Consider the following 18434-nt stretch of genomic DNA (forward strand, 5'->3'; position numbering starts at 1 on the left):
CCGCTTCAGGGTACGGAACGCTTCCTCCTCGTCCTTGCCCCACGTCCACTGGGCGCGTTTCTTAGTAAGTTGAGTGAGCGGCGCGGCAACGGTCGAGAAATTAATTGATATAGAATACGTATACTGAATAAAAAATAAGAAAATACGTAAAAAATAAGGAAATAATAAGTGCATACTCTCGTTACATGATCCGCTTTCTTGATCTGTAGAACTTGTAGAATTCTCTATAAGTATACGTTTACTTTGTCGAAGTTTATTTCGGTATTTGTCTACGAGTTTGCCTCGTACAGATATAGATTTTAGATTTTTAGACTCTTTTTTAGGTATCGGCGCAACATAATACAGATTTATATCTTCTGTCGGAAAAATTTCTACTATACCTCGCGCAAGATGTAGAAAATCATGTTTATTAACCGGACTGTCGACAAAATTATATTTTTAAATATTTAAAATAATCATTAAAATAATAAAAATATATTTTAGCTGTCTGTATATTCAACTATTCTCTAAATATTCAACTATTGAAATGTAAGATATTTAACTTACCCATGAACTGAATTTAGAAGATGCGATATTATTAATTCAATTAGAATATTTCGGGAATGTTTTGTAAGCTTTTTATTTTGAGAATAACTTCGTAATACTAAGCGACCTTGTTCATTTTGTTTCAATAATTCACGAACAGTAGGCCGTTGAAGTCTTCTATACATTTCTTTTCCAACCAAAAATTTTTGCCTCTTCAAAACATTGATATCATCATTTTCTTTCTCTGAATCGGAAGATGAAGTTGAACTCATCGTATCGGTACTATTGTGTTGTTCTTCCTATAAATATTTATAAAGTATAAATAATAATAAAATCATAGCAAAACAATGTAAATAGATTTTATAAAATGTATAAAAGTTTATAATGTGTAAAATTATTATAATTATATATAATAATTTCATTATATAAAATATTACAATTTCGTATAAAAATAAAACAAGATTTTTTTCAATGTAAGAAAGAATTAAACACTTCTACAATCAAATTTAAAATATACCAATTATATATTTTAAAAATGTTGTTTGTTTAATATATTTTTATAATATTTCAAGTTAAATAAAGAGACAATTATCTTAATTTAATGTTTTAAATAAAAAATTAAACCTGCATATTATGAATAAAAAATATTAATTAAAGAAATATTATTGCAAGTAAATTATATTTTCGATTTATCGTGTTAATAAAAGAGAGATGAAATAAAATAAAAAATGTAATTAAAACGATAAAAAAATAATAAAAGCATTAATATCAGAACAATTATTTGCGTAAATTAAATTATTGCATAATTATGATAATCACTCTTCATTAATTTTTTATTTTAATCTTTATAAAAATTCTTTATTACAACATGTAATTTTAACGAAATAAAAATAAAATTAAAATTAAAAAATATAATAATTTAAAATTAAAAAAACAATTACATTATTAGAGGTTTCAAAATTTTCTTTCCATTTCATTGTAAAGCGCATCCTCAAACCAATATTTGGAATTAATTCTTTTATTAAGTCAGGTGTTAGGCGTTTCAATAATATTTTATCAATTCCCTATATCCGAGTCATCCGACAAATGCCGAGCGTTTTTCCTGTATCAGACAAATGCCGAGCGCTTTGCGCAAGACATGTATGTACATGTATCGGCAGGAATGGTGTCCGGCGTTAGATGTGTGCGTACGTGTAAGCCAACCGAAAATCATACATACGTATATTCGTGCTACGTATATGTGCGTATGACTTTCGGTTGTCCTATACGTACACACACATGTAACGCTGGATACCATTCCTGCCGGTGTACAATACATACAGGCTTCTCTGATTGTGTGCGTAGCAGCCAGGATATCGTTCTGTGGCAACACAGCTCGCGTTTTTGCACATACTTTGCGCTTTCATTGTTTATTTTCTTTGGTATATACTAATAAATTTTTTTTACAATTAGAAAAAAATTTAAATATTGCATTCATGATCAATTATCATAATAAATCTTATAACCGTTATTTCGACAAAACGATGTAGTTTAATTCGTTATATATATGCGAGAGTATTGAAAACTATTTACTAAATGATAGATTATTTTAACACACAATCAAAATATTGTTAAAATAACGATTGAAATACAAATGCATCTTATTGATTTATATAATTTATTGAATAAATCAACATGATGATGCATTTATATTAATTAATAACGTAACAAATTTTGATACTATTAATACAAATACACTATCTTGCTGACTTATATAATTTATTTAATAACTCAACAAGCTAGTATATTTGTATTGATTAACATAGTCAATTGATACTTTCAATACATTCATTCGTATGCATCATCTTGTTGATTTATATAATTTATTGAATAAATAAACAATATAGTATATTTGTATTAATTATAAAGTAATTAATTTTGATACTATTAATACAAATACACCATTTTGCTGACTTATATAATTCATTTAATAAATCAACAAGATAATGCTTTTGTGTTGATTAACAGCATAGTCAATTGATACTATCAATACAAATGCATCATCTTGTTGATTTATATAATTTATTTAATAAATTAATAAGATGATGCATTTGTATTAATTAATAACGTAATAAATTTTGATACTATTAATGCAAATGTACCATCTTGTTAACTTATATAATTTATTTAATAAATCAACTAAATAGTGCATTTGTCTTGACAGTATTAAATGGACTATGTTATTAGAGTTATAAAATTAATTTATGCAGTTTAACTAACAGAAAATTTAATTTAATAGACTGCATTTATTCAATTACATAATAACAAATTATTTATTTCATATTTAGTTAAAGTGAATACTTATTTATTGGAAGGGAGTACATATATAATTAATTTAATTAAATTCTTCAAAAGTATCATACTTTTGAAGAAAAGATTTCAATTTGTAAAACAAAAGCATCAAGTATTGATTCGATTAATTATATCATTGAATTAATAAAATAAAATTTAACTGCATCGATGTTGTTGAATCAACAATATTTTTTTCTCAGTATATATATATATATATATATATATATATATATATATATATATATATATATACCATATATATATATATATATACCATATATATACAGAGTGTCCCAGACCACCCGTACACCCCTTTTCTTTCAAAAACTAAGCATTTTAGATAAAAACGTTTTGAACAAAAATTGTATGGTTTTGAGGGGAATATAAGATGGTATCATTGATTTGATTTTAGATGGCATCGTTAAGGTCAAGTCAAGGGCATCTTTAATTTTTTAAATGGAAACCCCCATTTTTTATTGCATATTTTTATAGCTTATCTCGAGAGATTTTCAAAACATTATAATAAAGTATGTTTTCATTAAGTACTTTTTGAGTTATTTTATATCTTAATCTGACATATTTTGATATAAAAAATAAAATATCTCGTAAAATATTTAGTTTTCGATAATCTCACCGTAATACTTTTATGTACAAAATAATAAGACAAATCAATTAGTGTAAAAAAAACAAATAATTGTTTAAAAAAATACATTGTAAATAATTACATACTTTTCCTTAAAAACGATCTAAAATCAAACCAATGACACCATCTTATGTTCCCCTCAAAACCATACAATTTTTGTTCAAAACGTTTTTCTCTAAAATGCTTATTTTTTGAAAGAAAAGGGGTGTACGGGTGGTCTAGGACACCCTGTATATATGTATATATATATATATATATATATATATATATATATATATATATATATATACACATATATGCATAATAAAAAGTTCACGAGTCAGAAAAACATTTAACGCTATCGTATGTAATAAACCAAGCAATCAACGTCGTCTTTGGCTGCGTTCCAATATTCACTGTTAGTACTGAAAATCTATAGTGCACGTGACGTGGACTATAGATTTTCAGTACTGGCAGTGAATATCGGAACGCAACCATCGTTGCCAGCTCGGTAAAAAGTGAGAAGAAGACGGAAACATATATCTGTCCTTCTTTACTCTCCGAAGCCATGTTAACAATTTGAATTATTATCATTGCATATACGATATCGTTCTTTCACCGTTCACTCGTCATTGTATCGAGGTAATGACTAACCGTTGGCAATAAGTGATACCAGGTACATCGACACAATGGTATTCTGATTCATTCTTTATTCAGTTTCAGATATACAGGGTGGTCCTGAAATAGTTAGTTAAAATCAGGGATTGGATTGGGCTCGTCATAAGAATGAAAAAAGTTCCCATAAACGTTAGTCCAAAAATGCATTCTTCAGGAGTTGCGACTCATTTAATTATTAATACCTGATTCAGAAAAATGGAAGGCCATGAGTAGGATAGTATGGTCGGTTTTGGCTCAGTTTGTAGTGAGTGTGAGAGAGAGGGTAGGAAGAGTTGGGGAGGAAGAGAGAGAGATAGTTTCGGAGCAGTTTGTAGGCGCCCGAGGGATGGAGATCGGGCTGGGCGGGTGTATGGGGGGGATAAGTAGGGTGAGAGGGGAAGCGCGGCCGGGGGGAGCGGTGGGTACGAGTCGCCGAAAGCGCTCGAGAGATGGCGCTCGGGGGGTGGCGGTTCCTCCCGATTCGACCTTGACGCGACTCGTTCTTTAGGGGCGCGCGCCGCGATCCGCTGTCGCGATTCTTTAGGGGGGCGCGCCGCTTCTAGCGCGCGATCCGCTGTCGCGATTCTTTAGGAGGGCGCGCCGCTTCTAGCGCGCGATCCGCTGTCGCGATTCTTTAGGGACGCGCGCGACGCTTCTAGCGCGCGATCCGCGAACGGACGGCGGGCGCCCGGCGTCGAGGGGGCGGGGGATCGTCGGTGGGCGGTCGAGCGGACGGAGGGGCGTCCCTCGTCGCTCTCCTCTTCTCGAGGCGCGCGTTAGCGGCGATACGAGCGCGCTTATCGCGTTTCGGGGCAAGTTTTTTTCCATTTTCCGGCAACGTCGCGCGTCCGGTGGCGAGACGCGTCCGAGAGCGAGTATCCATGGCTCAGTTAATCAGGGGCGCGTCCTCGCTATTTTTCCCGTTATAAAAGGCCGCGACGGTCTCGAGGTATTAGTACGTTCGAGAATATTTCGCGGCGCGATGAACCGCGCGCCGAGTGCTTTAACGAGATTAGCCGGAAGAGCGGTGAATGTTCGAATCGGAAGTATCGAGGATATACGGAATTTGGAGATACCGAATTGTTTGAAGAAGGAACTACGCGAACGTTATATAGAGGACCGTTTGTACTGTATAGAGGAGATCGGCTTCGCGGAAGAGTTCGTGCGAGAGGCGAGCGGACGCGATTCGACGAGCCTTTCGCGAATGTCGGAGCCGATAGCTATTTGCTTTATCGCAATTGGAAACGGCGATACGGAAATTTTCGTGGGAGATGAATCACGTCGTGCATTGTTTTTTTAAGTTCGGTTGTCGATTCGAGAACGGAAATTATTTCGAGGAGGACGAGAGATATTGCGCGTATTGCGCGCGTAGCTCGAGTTTCGCGAAAAGCGTATCGACGCACGTGACGAAAACGGTGTATAGCGAGATGGTACCCGCTTGCGATCTCGTCGACGAGGTTTTCGACGTGTCGAATAATTGGTGCGCCGGCTGCGAGACGAGAGCTTTGTTCTATATCGAGAATTACGACGAGGAAGAGACGTGGTTTATTTGTAAAAAATCTTGGCGTTCGTTAGACGACGAGTGACGAATCGAGAAACGATGGTGGCGCGCGATCTTCTCGATAGCGCGCGGGACGTCGCGACGGAGGACGCGTATCGCGCGTGGGCGCGACGGTGCGACGAATGTCTCGAGTTTCTGCGGGAGAGGTGTCGAGGCGAGCGCCGGGGGAGATCGACCGGAGCGATCAATTCTCTTATCGCTCGAATCGTTCGATTGACGGGCGCGAGAAACGATCTGCGTCGACGTTTCGAACGCGCGGGAGGCGGTGTAGAGAGACGCGAGGAATTCTCGTGGTCCGAGATCGAGACGGCTTTCTCTAGACGCGTTTTAACCGGGGCGGTTATTAATTTCAATTATATCGAACCTCGGCGATTTCTCGTGGACGCTAGAGATACCGTGCTCGATCGAATACGCGATGTTATGGATGGATATAATAGTGTTAAAGTCAATACCGCGTTCATCGGCGAGTTCGTCTCGGGCGACAAGATCGGTGTTAAGACTATCGTCACGAAGAATAATCCGCTTCTACCTCTTTCCGACTTGCGAGAGTGGTACGAGAAGCGAGTGGTCGACGCTACTCTAGCCTCGTTGGAGGAATTTCAGGAGCGCGATAGCGGATGGGCGTTATCGCGAATATTCAATTTAACGGTGAACGTGAACAGATACAATCCTATGTGCGCGAGGTGCCACGTCAAATTACCGCGAGAGATCATATTGAAGAGAGCGGTAATAAACGTGCAATCTAATGACAATGCGTGTTTTGCATGGGCGGTGGTCGCCGCTCTGTATCCAGCCGAAAAAAACGCGGGTCGGGAATCTTTGTACCGCATTACACGACAGTGCTGAATCTGGAGGGCGTTAAGTTTCCTATGAGTTTGAACAAAATTACTAGATTCGAGCGTATTAACGACATATCTATCAATGTGTACACCGTTCGAGATAAAAAGGAGGGAAAAGGCGGTTGCCGCGTCGTTCCTCTGCGTCTCACTGACGATGAAAAGGACAGACACATTAATCTGCTGTATTTTGACGATACGACGCGACGAGATAACGCGACGCATTTCGCGTGGATCAAGAATCTGTCGCGACTCGTCGGCTCGCAACTGAGCGGTAGGCAACATAAGTCGCATATATGCGATCGGTGAGTACGAATTAAAAGAATCGTCGCGCGATGTTGATAATGCGCGCGATTTAAATATGTGCGTTATGTCGCAGATGTATGCACTATTTTCGAACGAGCGATAAGTTATCGGCTCACAGCGTGGACTGCGGAAGGATGAACGAGTGCGCTATAGTCCTTCCTACCAAAGACGACAAATGGTTAGAGTTTCGCAACTATAGTAGAAAGGAGCGACTTCCATTCGTGGTGTACGCCGATCTCGAATGCGTGCAGAAGAAGAAAGAGGAGAGGAGAACGTCGAACACATCTATCGTTCAGCATCACGAAGTCTATAGCGCCGGATATTACGCGCGATGCGCGCTCAATAGCTCGACCTACAGAGCTTATCGCGGCGAGGATTGCGTATTGTGGTTCGTTAAAGAACTGCGCGATCTAGCGCTTCGCGCGAAGACTATTCTCGATACCGATGCTCCTATGACGGATCATACATCGGACGAGTGGGAGAGATTCGTAAACGCGACGCGCTGCAGCGTATGCAAGAAACCGTTCGAATCGGGAGACGCTCGCGTGCGCGATCACTGTCATCTGACCGGAAGGTACAGAGGTCCGGCGCATTCGAATTGTAATTTAAATTATAAGGATACTTACGTAATTCCCGTATTCTTTCACAATTTATCGGGCTACGACGCGCATTTTATCATTAAAGATGTAGCTAACGCTTTTCCCGGCAGCGTGGAAGTATTGCCGATAACGAAAGAAACGTACATCTCTTTCACGAAGAACGTCGAGGATGCGTGGGACGAGGGATGGTTCGGGAGACGCTTGAAATTGCGTTTCGTGGATTCTTTCAAATTTCTAAGCGCGAGTCTCGAGAAATTGGCGTCGTATCTAGACAAGAGCGAGTTGAGAATTGCGCGTTCGGAATTTTCCGATCTTAGCGACGCCGATTTCGAGCTTCTCGCGCGAAAGGGCGTATTTCCGTACGAGTATGTCGACGACGTAGATAAATTGCTGGAGACTCGTCTACCGCCGCGCGAGGCTCTTCACAGTTCGCTAACCGGTGACGCGATATCCGAGAGTGATTACGCGCGCGCGATAAAAGTCTGGGAGCGGTTTCGCATCGAAACGTTGGGCGATTATAGCGATTTGTATTTAAAGACCGACGTTCTTCTATTGGCCGATGTCTTCGAAAATTTTCGCGACGCGTGTATGAGGAGTTATAATTTAGATCCCACGTATTATTACACGTTACCGGGATACACATGGGACGCTATGTTAAAGTATACGGGTGAGCGATTCGAATTGTTAACCGACATCGATATGGTGATGTTCGTGGAACGCGGAATACGCGGCGGGCTAAGTCAATGTTCCAACAGATACGCGCACGCTAATAACAAGTATTTACAGTCGTACGATTCTTCGAAACCATCGTCGTATCTCATGTACTTCGATATAAATAATTTGTATGAATGGGCGATGTGTCAATCGTTGCCTTACGAAAATTTTCGATGGGTCGATGACGTTACGAGCGTTGACTTAACGTCCGTGACATCGGACTCGCCTATCGGTTACATTCTAGAGGTCGACCTTGCGTATCCGTCCGACCTTCACGATTCTCACGCTGACTTGCCATTCTGCCCGACGCGCGATAAGCCGCCCGGAAAACGAGACGAGAAGCTTCTCGCCACGCTGTACGATAAGAGCCGTTACGTAATATATTATCGCAATCTGCAGCAATGTGTTCGACACGGATTACGCATTACGAAAATACACAGAATATTGCGATTCGCGCAATCTTGACTGCGCGAATACATCGAACTGAATACGCGATTACGAATTAACGCGAAAAACGAGTTCGAGAAAAATCTATACAAATTGATGAATAACGCCGTGTTCGGCAAAACTATGGAGAACGTGCGCAATCATTCGAATGTCCGACTCGTGACTCGATGGGACGGGCGATACGGCGCGGAGGCGATGATCGCGAAGCCGAACTTTCACAGTAGAAGCGTCTTCGCGGAGGATCTCGTAGCCGTGGAATTGCGCAAACTCGAAGTTAAGTTCAACAAACCGATCTATGTGGGTATGTGCATTCTCGACATATCTAAGATTCGTTTATACGAATTTCACTACGAGTACATGTTACCATTGTATCGAGATAAATGTAAAATAATGTACACCGATACGGATAGTCTCATTTATCGCGTCGAGTGCGAGGACGTGTACGAGAATATGAAGCGCGATATCGACAGATTCGATACGAGCGATTACGCGACGGACAACGCGTACGGTATGCCTCTCGCTAATAAGAAAATACCCGGTGCGATGAAGGATGAGAACGCTGGCGCGATTATGATTGAATTCGTCAGGCTCAGAGCGAAGATGTAAGCGCTGCGAGTCGACGGTAGAAGCGATACGAAAAGGATCAAGGGTGTTAAGAGCGGCGTCATCGCGAAAACGATTACGCGCGCTGTCTTCGACGAGGGTTGGAGATGAAACGCGGGCAGTTTTGTATAAGGTCCAAGTTACACGAGATGTATACAGTGTCGGAGTTGAAGGTCGCGCTCAGTCCGCACAATGACAAGCGATATCGGGAACTACGGATACGTTACCGTGGGGACATTATAAAATACCGCTGTAAGGAGCGAAAAAACGTATATCGAGAAAATACTATTTACGTTTAATAAAATACTCCGCGAGCGTGATAGAAGAGAATAACGAGCGCGCGTTTCGCGAGAATCGAACTCGCGAGCGTTTCGTAATATTGCGAGGCGCGTTCGCTATTCTATCTACGACGCTATCGGAAACGTTTCTTAAAATATTCAAACTTTAGTAGTTTATTGTTAGTATAAACATATTTTATAAATAATATATTACCATCGTAATTATACCGAAGAGACGCGCTTCTAAATTTTAGATCAAAATATACAAGTTTTACATCACAGGCTTGTATTTTTTGACTTGGAATTTCGAGACTCGAAACATCGATGGACGTTCTACGAATCGTCTTTATTGTTACTATAAACATATTTTATAAATAATATATTACTATCGTAATTATACCGAAGAAACGCGCTTGTAAATTTCACATCAAAATATATGAGTTTTATATCACAGGCTTGTATTCTTTGATTTGGAATTTCGAGACTCGAAACATCGGTGGACGTTCTACGAATCGTCTCGAAGAACGCGCGATGAGAAAACGTTGGTTAACATTCTACGAATTATCGCGAAGAGACGCGTTTCTAAATTTCACATCAAAGTATATAAATTTTACATCACAGGTTTGTATTCTTTGACTTGGAATTTCGAGACTCGAAACATCGGTGGACGTTCTACGAATCGTCTCGAAGAACGCGCGATGAGAAAACGTTGGTTAACATTCTACGAATTATCGCGAAGAGACGCGTTTCTAAATTTCACATCAAAGTATATAAATTTTACATCACAGGTTTGTATTCTTTGACTTGGAATTTCGAGACTCGAAACATCGGTGGAAGTTCTACGAATCGTCTCGAAGAACGCGCGTTTTGCGCGAATAATATAATTTGTTGTTATAAATAATATAATTTGTATATCCGAAAATGCGATAAATAAAAAAATAAATATTCGATCAGTCCTATTTATAATAGATTTTAATAAAAAATCGCGGAAATGTTCGATCAGTCTTATATGTAATAGATTTTGTTAAAATCTATTATAAATAGAACTGATCGGACATTTTCACGATCTTTCTATTATGCTCTCGAAAGTGTTTTATATAGAGTAATGTGAAAAAAATGTTAATGCGAGTTACGATGTTATCATAGTGACGTAATAGAGAATGTATATAGAGCGAGAAAGAATGAGAAAGAGTACGTATAAAGTTTGAAAGAGAGAACGCAGAATACGGCGGCCGCGTAGCGGCGCGAGAGAGAATTCGTATAGAACGCGAGAAAAAATTCGTATATAACGTCAAAAAGACGAACTTGCGCGTGTTTTTGCGATATAAAAAATCATGGAAACCACCATTCAGTCTAAATCTCGGCTAATCTGGACTCGATTTGGCAAATTCTCGCGTTCTCTCTCATTCGCATAGAGCATATCATGCTACATGCAAGCGAGAGAGAACGCAACGAATCTTACCACAAATCGGGTCGAGATTAGCCGCGAGTTAGACAGATCGATGATTTCCATGACTCTTTATTATGTTTTCGAAAGTGTTATATATCGAGCAACGCGAAAAAAAGGTTACCGCGAGATACGACGTTCGCTTAACGACGCGATGAAGAATGTATATAGAACGTAAGAAAGAGTCCGTATAAAGCGCAAAAGAGAGAACGCAGGACGCGGCGGCCGCGTAGCGGCGCGAGAAAGAATCTATATGGAGCGCGAGAGAGAACTCGTATGGAACGCGATAATAATTTAATATATGTAGTTATATTTAATATATGTAGTTTTATTTAATAAAAACACATTTTTATCATAATACAGCTGTTTTATTTATCCAAGAATTGTGCGATTCGTCCATTCCTAACCATTTCACGTAAACCTCGTCGCCCTTTCGACGCAGCACCTTTTCCACGAGATACATGTCAGGATCGCCGACGCGCAGCAACTCATGCTCGTAGAATCCCCCGGCGATCGGCTCGCCGCGCGAATCCTTCAACAGATACGTTACGGGATTAATCCGTTGTATCTTAGTTATTCGAAAAATCTCTGTAGTCCAGTTGGGTATGAAGCCTTTCTCGAAGATCGTCTTAAATTTGCTGACGCGTACCGGATCGGCTACTTTGAATTTCGCCGGAGCCGCGATCTTTATATTGCTGTATACAGTATTTAAAAGTTTATCGGCGATCGCTGGAGTCACGTCGACGGGTCTCATACCTATAGTGCGATGTTTTCGCGCGTTATATTCCTCGACGAGTCGAGGTAACTCGTTGATCCACTTGTACGTTCCGTTTAGCGTGAAGTACTTCCACATAGAATTTTTGAGTGTACGATTGAATCGTTCGACTATCGACGCTTTCATCACCGAGTATGTCGAATAATGATTCACTCCGCGCTTCTTCGCGAAATTTCGCACATCGGCATTGTAGAATTCCTTTCCTTTATCGGTCTGCAGATTTTTCGGACACCGCTTAGAGTCTCGTACTATTTTAGATAACGCTCGGGTAACCTCGTTCGCGCTTTTGCTCTTAAGCGGTACAGCCCATGCGTATTTGCTTAACGCGTCGATAACGGTGAGTATGTAGTTGTGGCCTTTGTTGAGTCTCGCGTAAGGACGCATCTCGACCACATCCGCTTGCCATAGGTCGTCGTACCCGCACACCGCAACGCGACGACGCGGGAAGTTTCTTCTCGCGGGCGCGTGCAATTCCTCGACTAGTCTTCGTTTTTCGACGCTCATAATTCTCTTCTCTTTCTCTCGAGAATAACGTTGGGTGGAATCTCTCTCTCGAGCGGCTCGCCGCTCCCGCTAATCTTCGCCAGTTCCCTCACTCTTCCCGATAGCTCGTCCGCGTCTCTCTTCAATCGCGATGTTGAATCTTCCAATTCTCGTATCTTCGTCTCGGATTTCGCCGCGGAATTCGCCGATTTTTGGGTTAGTTCCTGTATTATTTTACCTTGATTGAACAGTATTTTACGATCGCTTGCGTTTCTCGTCGAGGACTCCGCCGCGTTGAGCGATATAGTATTTTTCGCGGCATCGATTCGATCGCTTAAATCCTTGATTCGTTTATCCAAAATATCGATTCGTTTATCTAGAGCGTTAATACTCGTTTCTATTCTCGAAATGGAATTTTCCGCAGCGTCTATTCGTTTACTCAGAGCGTCATCGCGCGCTTTTATCTCGGAAACGAAACTCTCCGCGACGTCTATTCGTTTACCCAAAGCGCTATCGAGCTGAGCGAGTCTCGTGAACAGTAGAATGACGCCCTGCCCCGCCTCGTCCGCGTCTTTTCTCAATTGCGATGTGATTCCCTCGACGTAACTTTTGCTCGTCGCATCGGCGTCCTCCTCAGGCTGAGCCAAGCGTTTTATCTTGTGCTCTCTCGCGTCGTACTCGATGGAAGAGCTTAGACATAGCGCGTTATCGCGCACGTAATTTCGCAGAGACTCGATAGCCGGACGTAGTCTTCCGGTTCTCGCGTCGTAGCCTCGGTTTCTTAGAGGTGAGCCAAATTTGCTCACGGACATCGCGAATTCCGCGTACGACTGCGACGGTCGTCGACGCGACGGTTTGATTTATACGATCGCTCCTGTCTCGCGAAGCTCCTCGATTATCGAAAGAATCTCGTTTTCGTGAGCGTTGTTGCCGGCTCGACGCGAAGCGTCTAACAATCGCAGACGATCCACTAATTCGTTCGGATCGTCCCAATGGACGTAATCGATTCTATTGTTCGTGACACGCATAGTCGACCCGCGCCTGTTTTTTTCGCGCCGCTGCCGTGAATAAGCGGAGCGATAATGAATTTGTATTTGTATCCTTTATTTGTATTCCTTATTTCCTAAGACAGATTTTCTAGCATCATGGTCACGTCTATGAACATTCGTTGTGCGCGATTGAACCCGGGAGCGCGAGGATCGCGTGAAATGGACACGATAGTGTTTTGTAAAAAAGGCAGCCAATTTATTGAGCACAATAAATAGTTAACAAGTTCTTTGTCGATTAGATTTATGCCAAATTTAACCGAATGATTACTCCGGCGAGCAACCGGGAGCGTTACGATAGGCTCCGCGAGCGACGGATATATCGCGAATACCGCAAGCGGCGGTATAAACGGCACGATTCCGCGAGCGACGGAATAAACGGCGTGTTTTTGACAACGCGAGATTAATCGCGAGCGACGAGAAATCTCTTTAATGATAATCGTGAACTTCGCGTTTCGTAATCGAGCGTACGAGTTAGAAAAGCGAGCGACTTTTCTATTGCGAGCGTTTAAACGATATAATCACACACTGTCACGGATGAATCTCGATCGAGTGCGCCCGGCGGTTCCCCGAGAGAGCTTTTATACAAACGCTCTCTTTAGTGTTCTCGAAGTTTCTACGTGTTTGTCTAATAGGATCGCGCCGGTTGTTGTTTTAAAATTTGAACGTTGTTGTTACAATTTGTTTGTAGTTTAGGCTCTCCCGGGTGACCGCTGCGTGGCCCGCATTGATAGGCACGAGCGATGCCGCGGGCCTGGCGCGATTCGCGTAGCGCCGCTGTTGGAGCGCGCTCCTATTTGTCGCACGTCGTGCGACGCGCGAGATGGCGGCTGGGGCGCCAGATTTCGAGCGCGATTAATTCGCTCTTTATTGTAGCGATCGTTATAGCTCCAAATTGCTATTAGGCAATTTGTATTAGTTCGGTTTCGAACATTCGTCATTAACAATATATTCTTGTATGTTAATTTATCTTTCTCTGTATATATGAGACTATTAGGAATTTTCATAAAGATTAATTCGTACAAACCGGGAGTACCGATATATTTAATCTCATCTATGAATATGGAATCATTCGCGTCTACGTCGAATCGTTTATCGCCGAGCATCGCGCTTTTCTCGCCGATGTAAACTCCGTAAACGTGATCGATCTCGTTCGGCGCTTCTCCGCTGAGAAGAGTCCCCATATATTTTCGCCCTAACGGTCCTAGTCGACCGTGCGATATCTCGCGATCTTGAGAAATTCGCGGAATTTGTCTAACGGGTATTTCGAGCGTCGAGGGCGATTCGAGACTCTCGGATTCGAACGTTTCGTACTCCTCGGTTTCGTCTCGCGCGAATGGATCTTTCTCGACGGAATACTCGTTTAATGGAGTAGAGACGGCGTCCAATCGTCGTCGCGCGCGTATTCGTTTCGTCTTAGGTTTTTTCCAAACGGGAGTCAGCGCTTCGTCCTTCCATTTTTCCTCGACGCTCGTCGTCGAGGGCGAGGTGTCGATCGCGTCTCGTTTTATCGTCTCGCGCTTAATTTCGTCTCGCTCGGCGCGATCAGCGATGCGCCGCAGCGGTTCGACGATCGGTTTGAAACGACTCTCTATCGCGATCTCGTTTTCCATTTTGCCGGTCTTCAATGCTCTGTGTTTTTTACGAATCGACGCGCGCATTTTAGCTATCTCTTTCGCTGTCTTTTCGCGTTCACCGATATCCGTCGAGACCATTGCGACTTCTTCTAGCTCATGGGAGAGAGCGATCGGCGAGTTCGACGTATCCGCGAGGACTGATCGCTCTACACTCTACGGTACAATGAAGTCGTTAAACCCTCGTCTGTATCTACCGGCGCGAAGCGCGCTATCTTTGTCGATCACTAAGAAACCATATTTATACCGCCAACACGCGCGACATAGCGCGTGAAAATTCTCGTACGACATATCCGTGTTCACGTGATCGTTGTATGCGTGACGTAAATTAGTGCCGTCCTGTTTAAAGAGAATTAACAGATTCGCGTTATCTCGAATCAAATGCTTCGGTATTTTAGCGTACGTTTGGCACAGATAGAAGCAATCGACGTTCGAATGTCGACCCATAGCGAAATACTCCGTAATAGTATCTTGTTTGTCGCACGCTACATCGTCGAACACGAATATCGAATTCGGGAGAGCTTCGCTGGGTGGAATAACGTCAAAGTTATTAGAAAATGTGAAATAACCTATATCTTCCATCGGTGTTAATAAATTTTCTAAATATTGATATTTAGGCTGCTGCAACGACTTCGAGTAAACGTAAACGTTCTCGAAGTGTACGCCATGCGGACTCTCCAACAAACTTATCAACGCGTTCGTTTTGCCGCAACTAGAAGACCTGCAAATGACGCAGCGAATAGCGCTCGGTAATAGACGACCGTGTCTGCGCGCTTCTTTTGACGGTCGCATCCTATTGTCGAGGTTCGTCACCTTTTTCGCGATCGGTTGCCGCACGAAGCGCATACCTCTCGCCGCGCGCGTGCGCGGTACACTCGCGCGAGGCAGGGCGAAACCTTTTTATTTATATACGAATAGATCGCCACCGATCGCGCACGGTGAATCGAGATGTTTATCCTACTAATAGATGGCGACGATATTCTCGATTTCACCACTGATCAATTGCGGTATATTCCGAAAATAATTTTACTAAAGCATTTCGGTCGCTACGTGGAACGATTGTGGGAGAAATTGCCCGAATATATAAGAGTGGATCCGGAGGTGCGGCGCTACCGTCGATGTCTAGAGCATTATAATCGCCCCTGGCAACGAACGCACATCGACGGTCTGGCGCCGCTCGTTAAAGATTGCGGCGAATACAATTCGCGAAACGGTGGTACGGTGTGAGCCGTGGCGCTGGCTTGTTGAATAGAGCGACAAACGCGCTCCCTTTCGAATTACATATACCTGGATATCAATTTTGCGGGCCGGGTACCCGTCTCGCGAAACGACTCGCGCGAGGCGATCGAGGCGTCAATCCTCTGGACGCGGCCTGCCGCGAGCACGATATCGCGTACTCGCGGAGCGGCGAGCTCGCCGATCGACACGTCGCCGACCACGCGCTCGCCGAAAGAGCGCGCGAGCGCATCGCGGCTAAAGACTCGACTCTCGGCGAGAGAGCCGCCGCGGCGGCAGTATGGATGGCTATGAAATCGAAGACGAAACTTGGAATGGGTGCAACGAGAATCAAAAGAAAGAAGAGCAAAAGAAGAACAATCGTTACGAGGAAAAGAACGCTTCCGATAACGAAACGCGGCGGCTTTTTGCCCCTACTACCGTTATTGGGAGCTCTCGGTTCTTTGGCCGGGGGAGCGGCGGGAATCGCAAAAGCGGTGAACGATCGAAAAGCGGCGCGATGACAGCTGGAGGAGTTGCAGCGCCACGATCGCGCGATGGAGGGTCGCGGTTTATATCTCGCGCCGTACAAACGCGGGAGTGGCGCGTCCTCGACGAGAAGAAGAGGAGCTAGAAAAAAACTTCGCGTAAACAGACGCTAGAGATCCTCCCATCCGTCGGAGCAACGATGAACGAACAGTTATATCGCGCGGCGATACTCTCGCGCGTGCCTCATTTTAGAGGTGTGTTTATGCGCGACGCGCTTCCGTCGCGAACGCGCCGCGACGAGAGAGGCATTGTGAATTTAGACGACGCATCCGGACCGGGTATTCATTGGGTGGCGTACGCGAAAAAAGGGGACGACGCGATTTATTACGACGGTTTCGGCGATCTTCGTCCTCCGCGCGAACTCGCGCGTTATCTCGGGCACGACGCGAACATTCGGTACAATCGTCGCTCCGAGCAGACGCGCGATCAGAGTATCTGCGGACAATTGAGTCTTCGATTTCTCCGAGGAGTCGATTGGAGGAATCGTCGACTATAATATCGGCCGTTATTGGTCGATCGAGCGCAGTTCGATCGCTCTCGCCGATCATGTCGCTGACTCTCACTCTTTCCGGACGAAGCAGCGTTCTCGCGGCGAGTTATTTTCCGCCTCTAGATTTAAACGACGACGATAACGAATTAGGTTTAACCAATTTCGAAACTTATAATACGATACCGAATATAAATTCCGCGAATAATAAATTTTCCTTCGACGATAATGACGAGATTATCGCGATTCCGGTAGGATCTTACGAGTTAAGCGTTATAAACGCGTATCTAAGAGCGGCGATTCGTCACAAACGACGAGCGAGAGAGGAGGAACGAGAGCGCGAAAACGAAGAACCGGAAACGAGCGATGACGATTATATATACGATTGTAACGATGCATCCCCCATCGTTACCCGGCACGTAGCCAGCCGGAAGTCTGCCGCCCGGCGAACACCTGCCGGGCAGTGGCAGAGGCGCCTAGCGCCCTTTTTTAATCTCTCAAAACCGCGGTTGTGATAAACAACCATACGGCCGTTATACGGCCGCCGTTACGCCGAAGACCGAGCATCGCCGAGCGCTGCCGGAAGATCCCGAGCGTCACCCGCCGAAACTCCGCGTCGTTTCGCCCAGGGGAAGCGACGCGTTTACCGTAATTTACCCGCCGAAAACAACGCGTCGTTATCCCCACCCGGGGGCGAACGACGCAATTACCGATAGACGCTCGGGTATAAGAAGACAGCGTTTCGGCATCTCGGGACCAGAACGATTCCTGACTCCGCTCGAGCAGTACGCTCCGAGATACCAGAACCGATCCTGAAAATCGTAGCAACGACGGAACGTGAGGTTGACGAGTTCGCAGCCTCCGCCGAGCATTCTCGGCTTCCGTGCAGTCTCCGAACTCCTGACACAAATCCGACCGTCTCAACAAGAGCGGAGTGTTCGCCGCTCTCCTCGACTACGGTCTATCACTCGACCGCTCCAGCTAGCCGGACCGCGGGTTTGCGAGTTCGCTGCCCCGTCGAGTTTTCTCGACTCCGCCACGCTATCCTCAATTCCGCGAACGGAAGCAGGGACGGAGAGTTCTCCGCCCGGTCGAGGGTACTCGATCTCCGCTCGCATCCCCCGACCACTGGGAACACGCGATTAATCCCGCGACCACGATAATACTAGCGAATTACCATTATCGCGCCGAAATACCTGCCGCCTAATATTTCATTCTATTCCGCGCGCCGTCAAAATAAACACGGCCTTGCCGTATACGCGCCGACCGACCGCGCCCAATTTCTTGCGCGTCTCGCGCGCCGTCAAAATAAACACGGC

The 18434-nt window shown here is 43.8% G+C and overlaps 1 protein-coding gene across 1 annotated transcript; it reads left to right on the plus strand.

Moving 5' to 3' along the window:
• Positions 1-6565: 6565 nt before the first annotated feature.
• Positions 6566-9397, plus strand: LOC138942479 (uncharacterized). Its single transcript, XM_070312716.1, has 4 exons — positions 6566-6837; positions 7038-8526; positions 8671-8899; positions 9186-9397. The coding sequence occupies exons 1-4, from the start codon at positions 6566-6568 to the stop codon at positions 9395-9397; spliced, it is 2202 nt and encodes a 733-aa protein (XP_070168817.1).
• The last annotated feature ends 9037 nt before the right edge of the window (positions 9398-18434 follow it).

The sequence above is a fragment of the Polyergus mexicanus genome, unplaced genomic scaffold (genome assembly GCF_030449975.1).
Source record: "Polyergus mexicanus isolate NDT 795.1 unplaced genomic scaffold, iyPolMexi1.0 SCAF_22, whole genome shotgun sequence".
Classification (NCBI taxonomy): domain Eukaryota; kingdom Metazoa; phylum Arthropoda; class Insecta; order Hymenoptera; family Formicidae; genus Polyergus; species Polyergus mexicanus.

Coding starts and splice junctions, on each gene's coding strand:
- LOC138942479 (XM_070312716.1), top strand. CDS start 6,566: ATGAGTTTGAACAAAATTACTAGATTCGAGCGTATTAACGACATATCT. Junction 8,527..8,670: donor TGTACGATAAGAGCCGTTAC/GTAATATATTAT, acceptor GCGAAAAACGAG/TTCGAGAAAAATCTATACAA. Junction 8,900..9,185: donor CAACAAACCGATCTATGTGG/GTATGTGCATTC, acceptor TGAATTCGTCAG/GCTCAGAGCGAAGATGTAAG.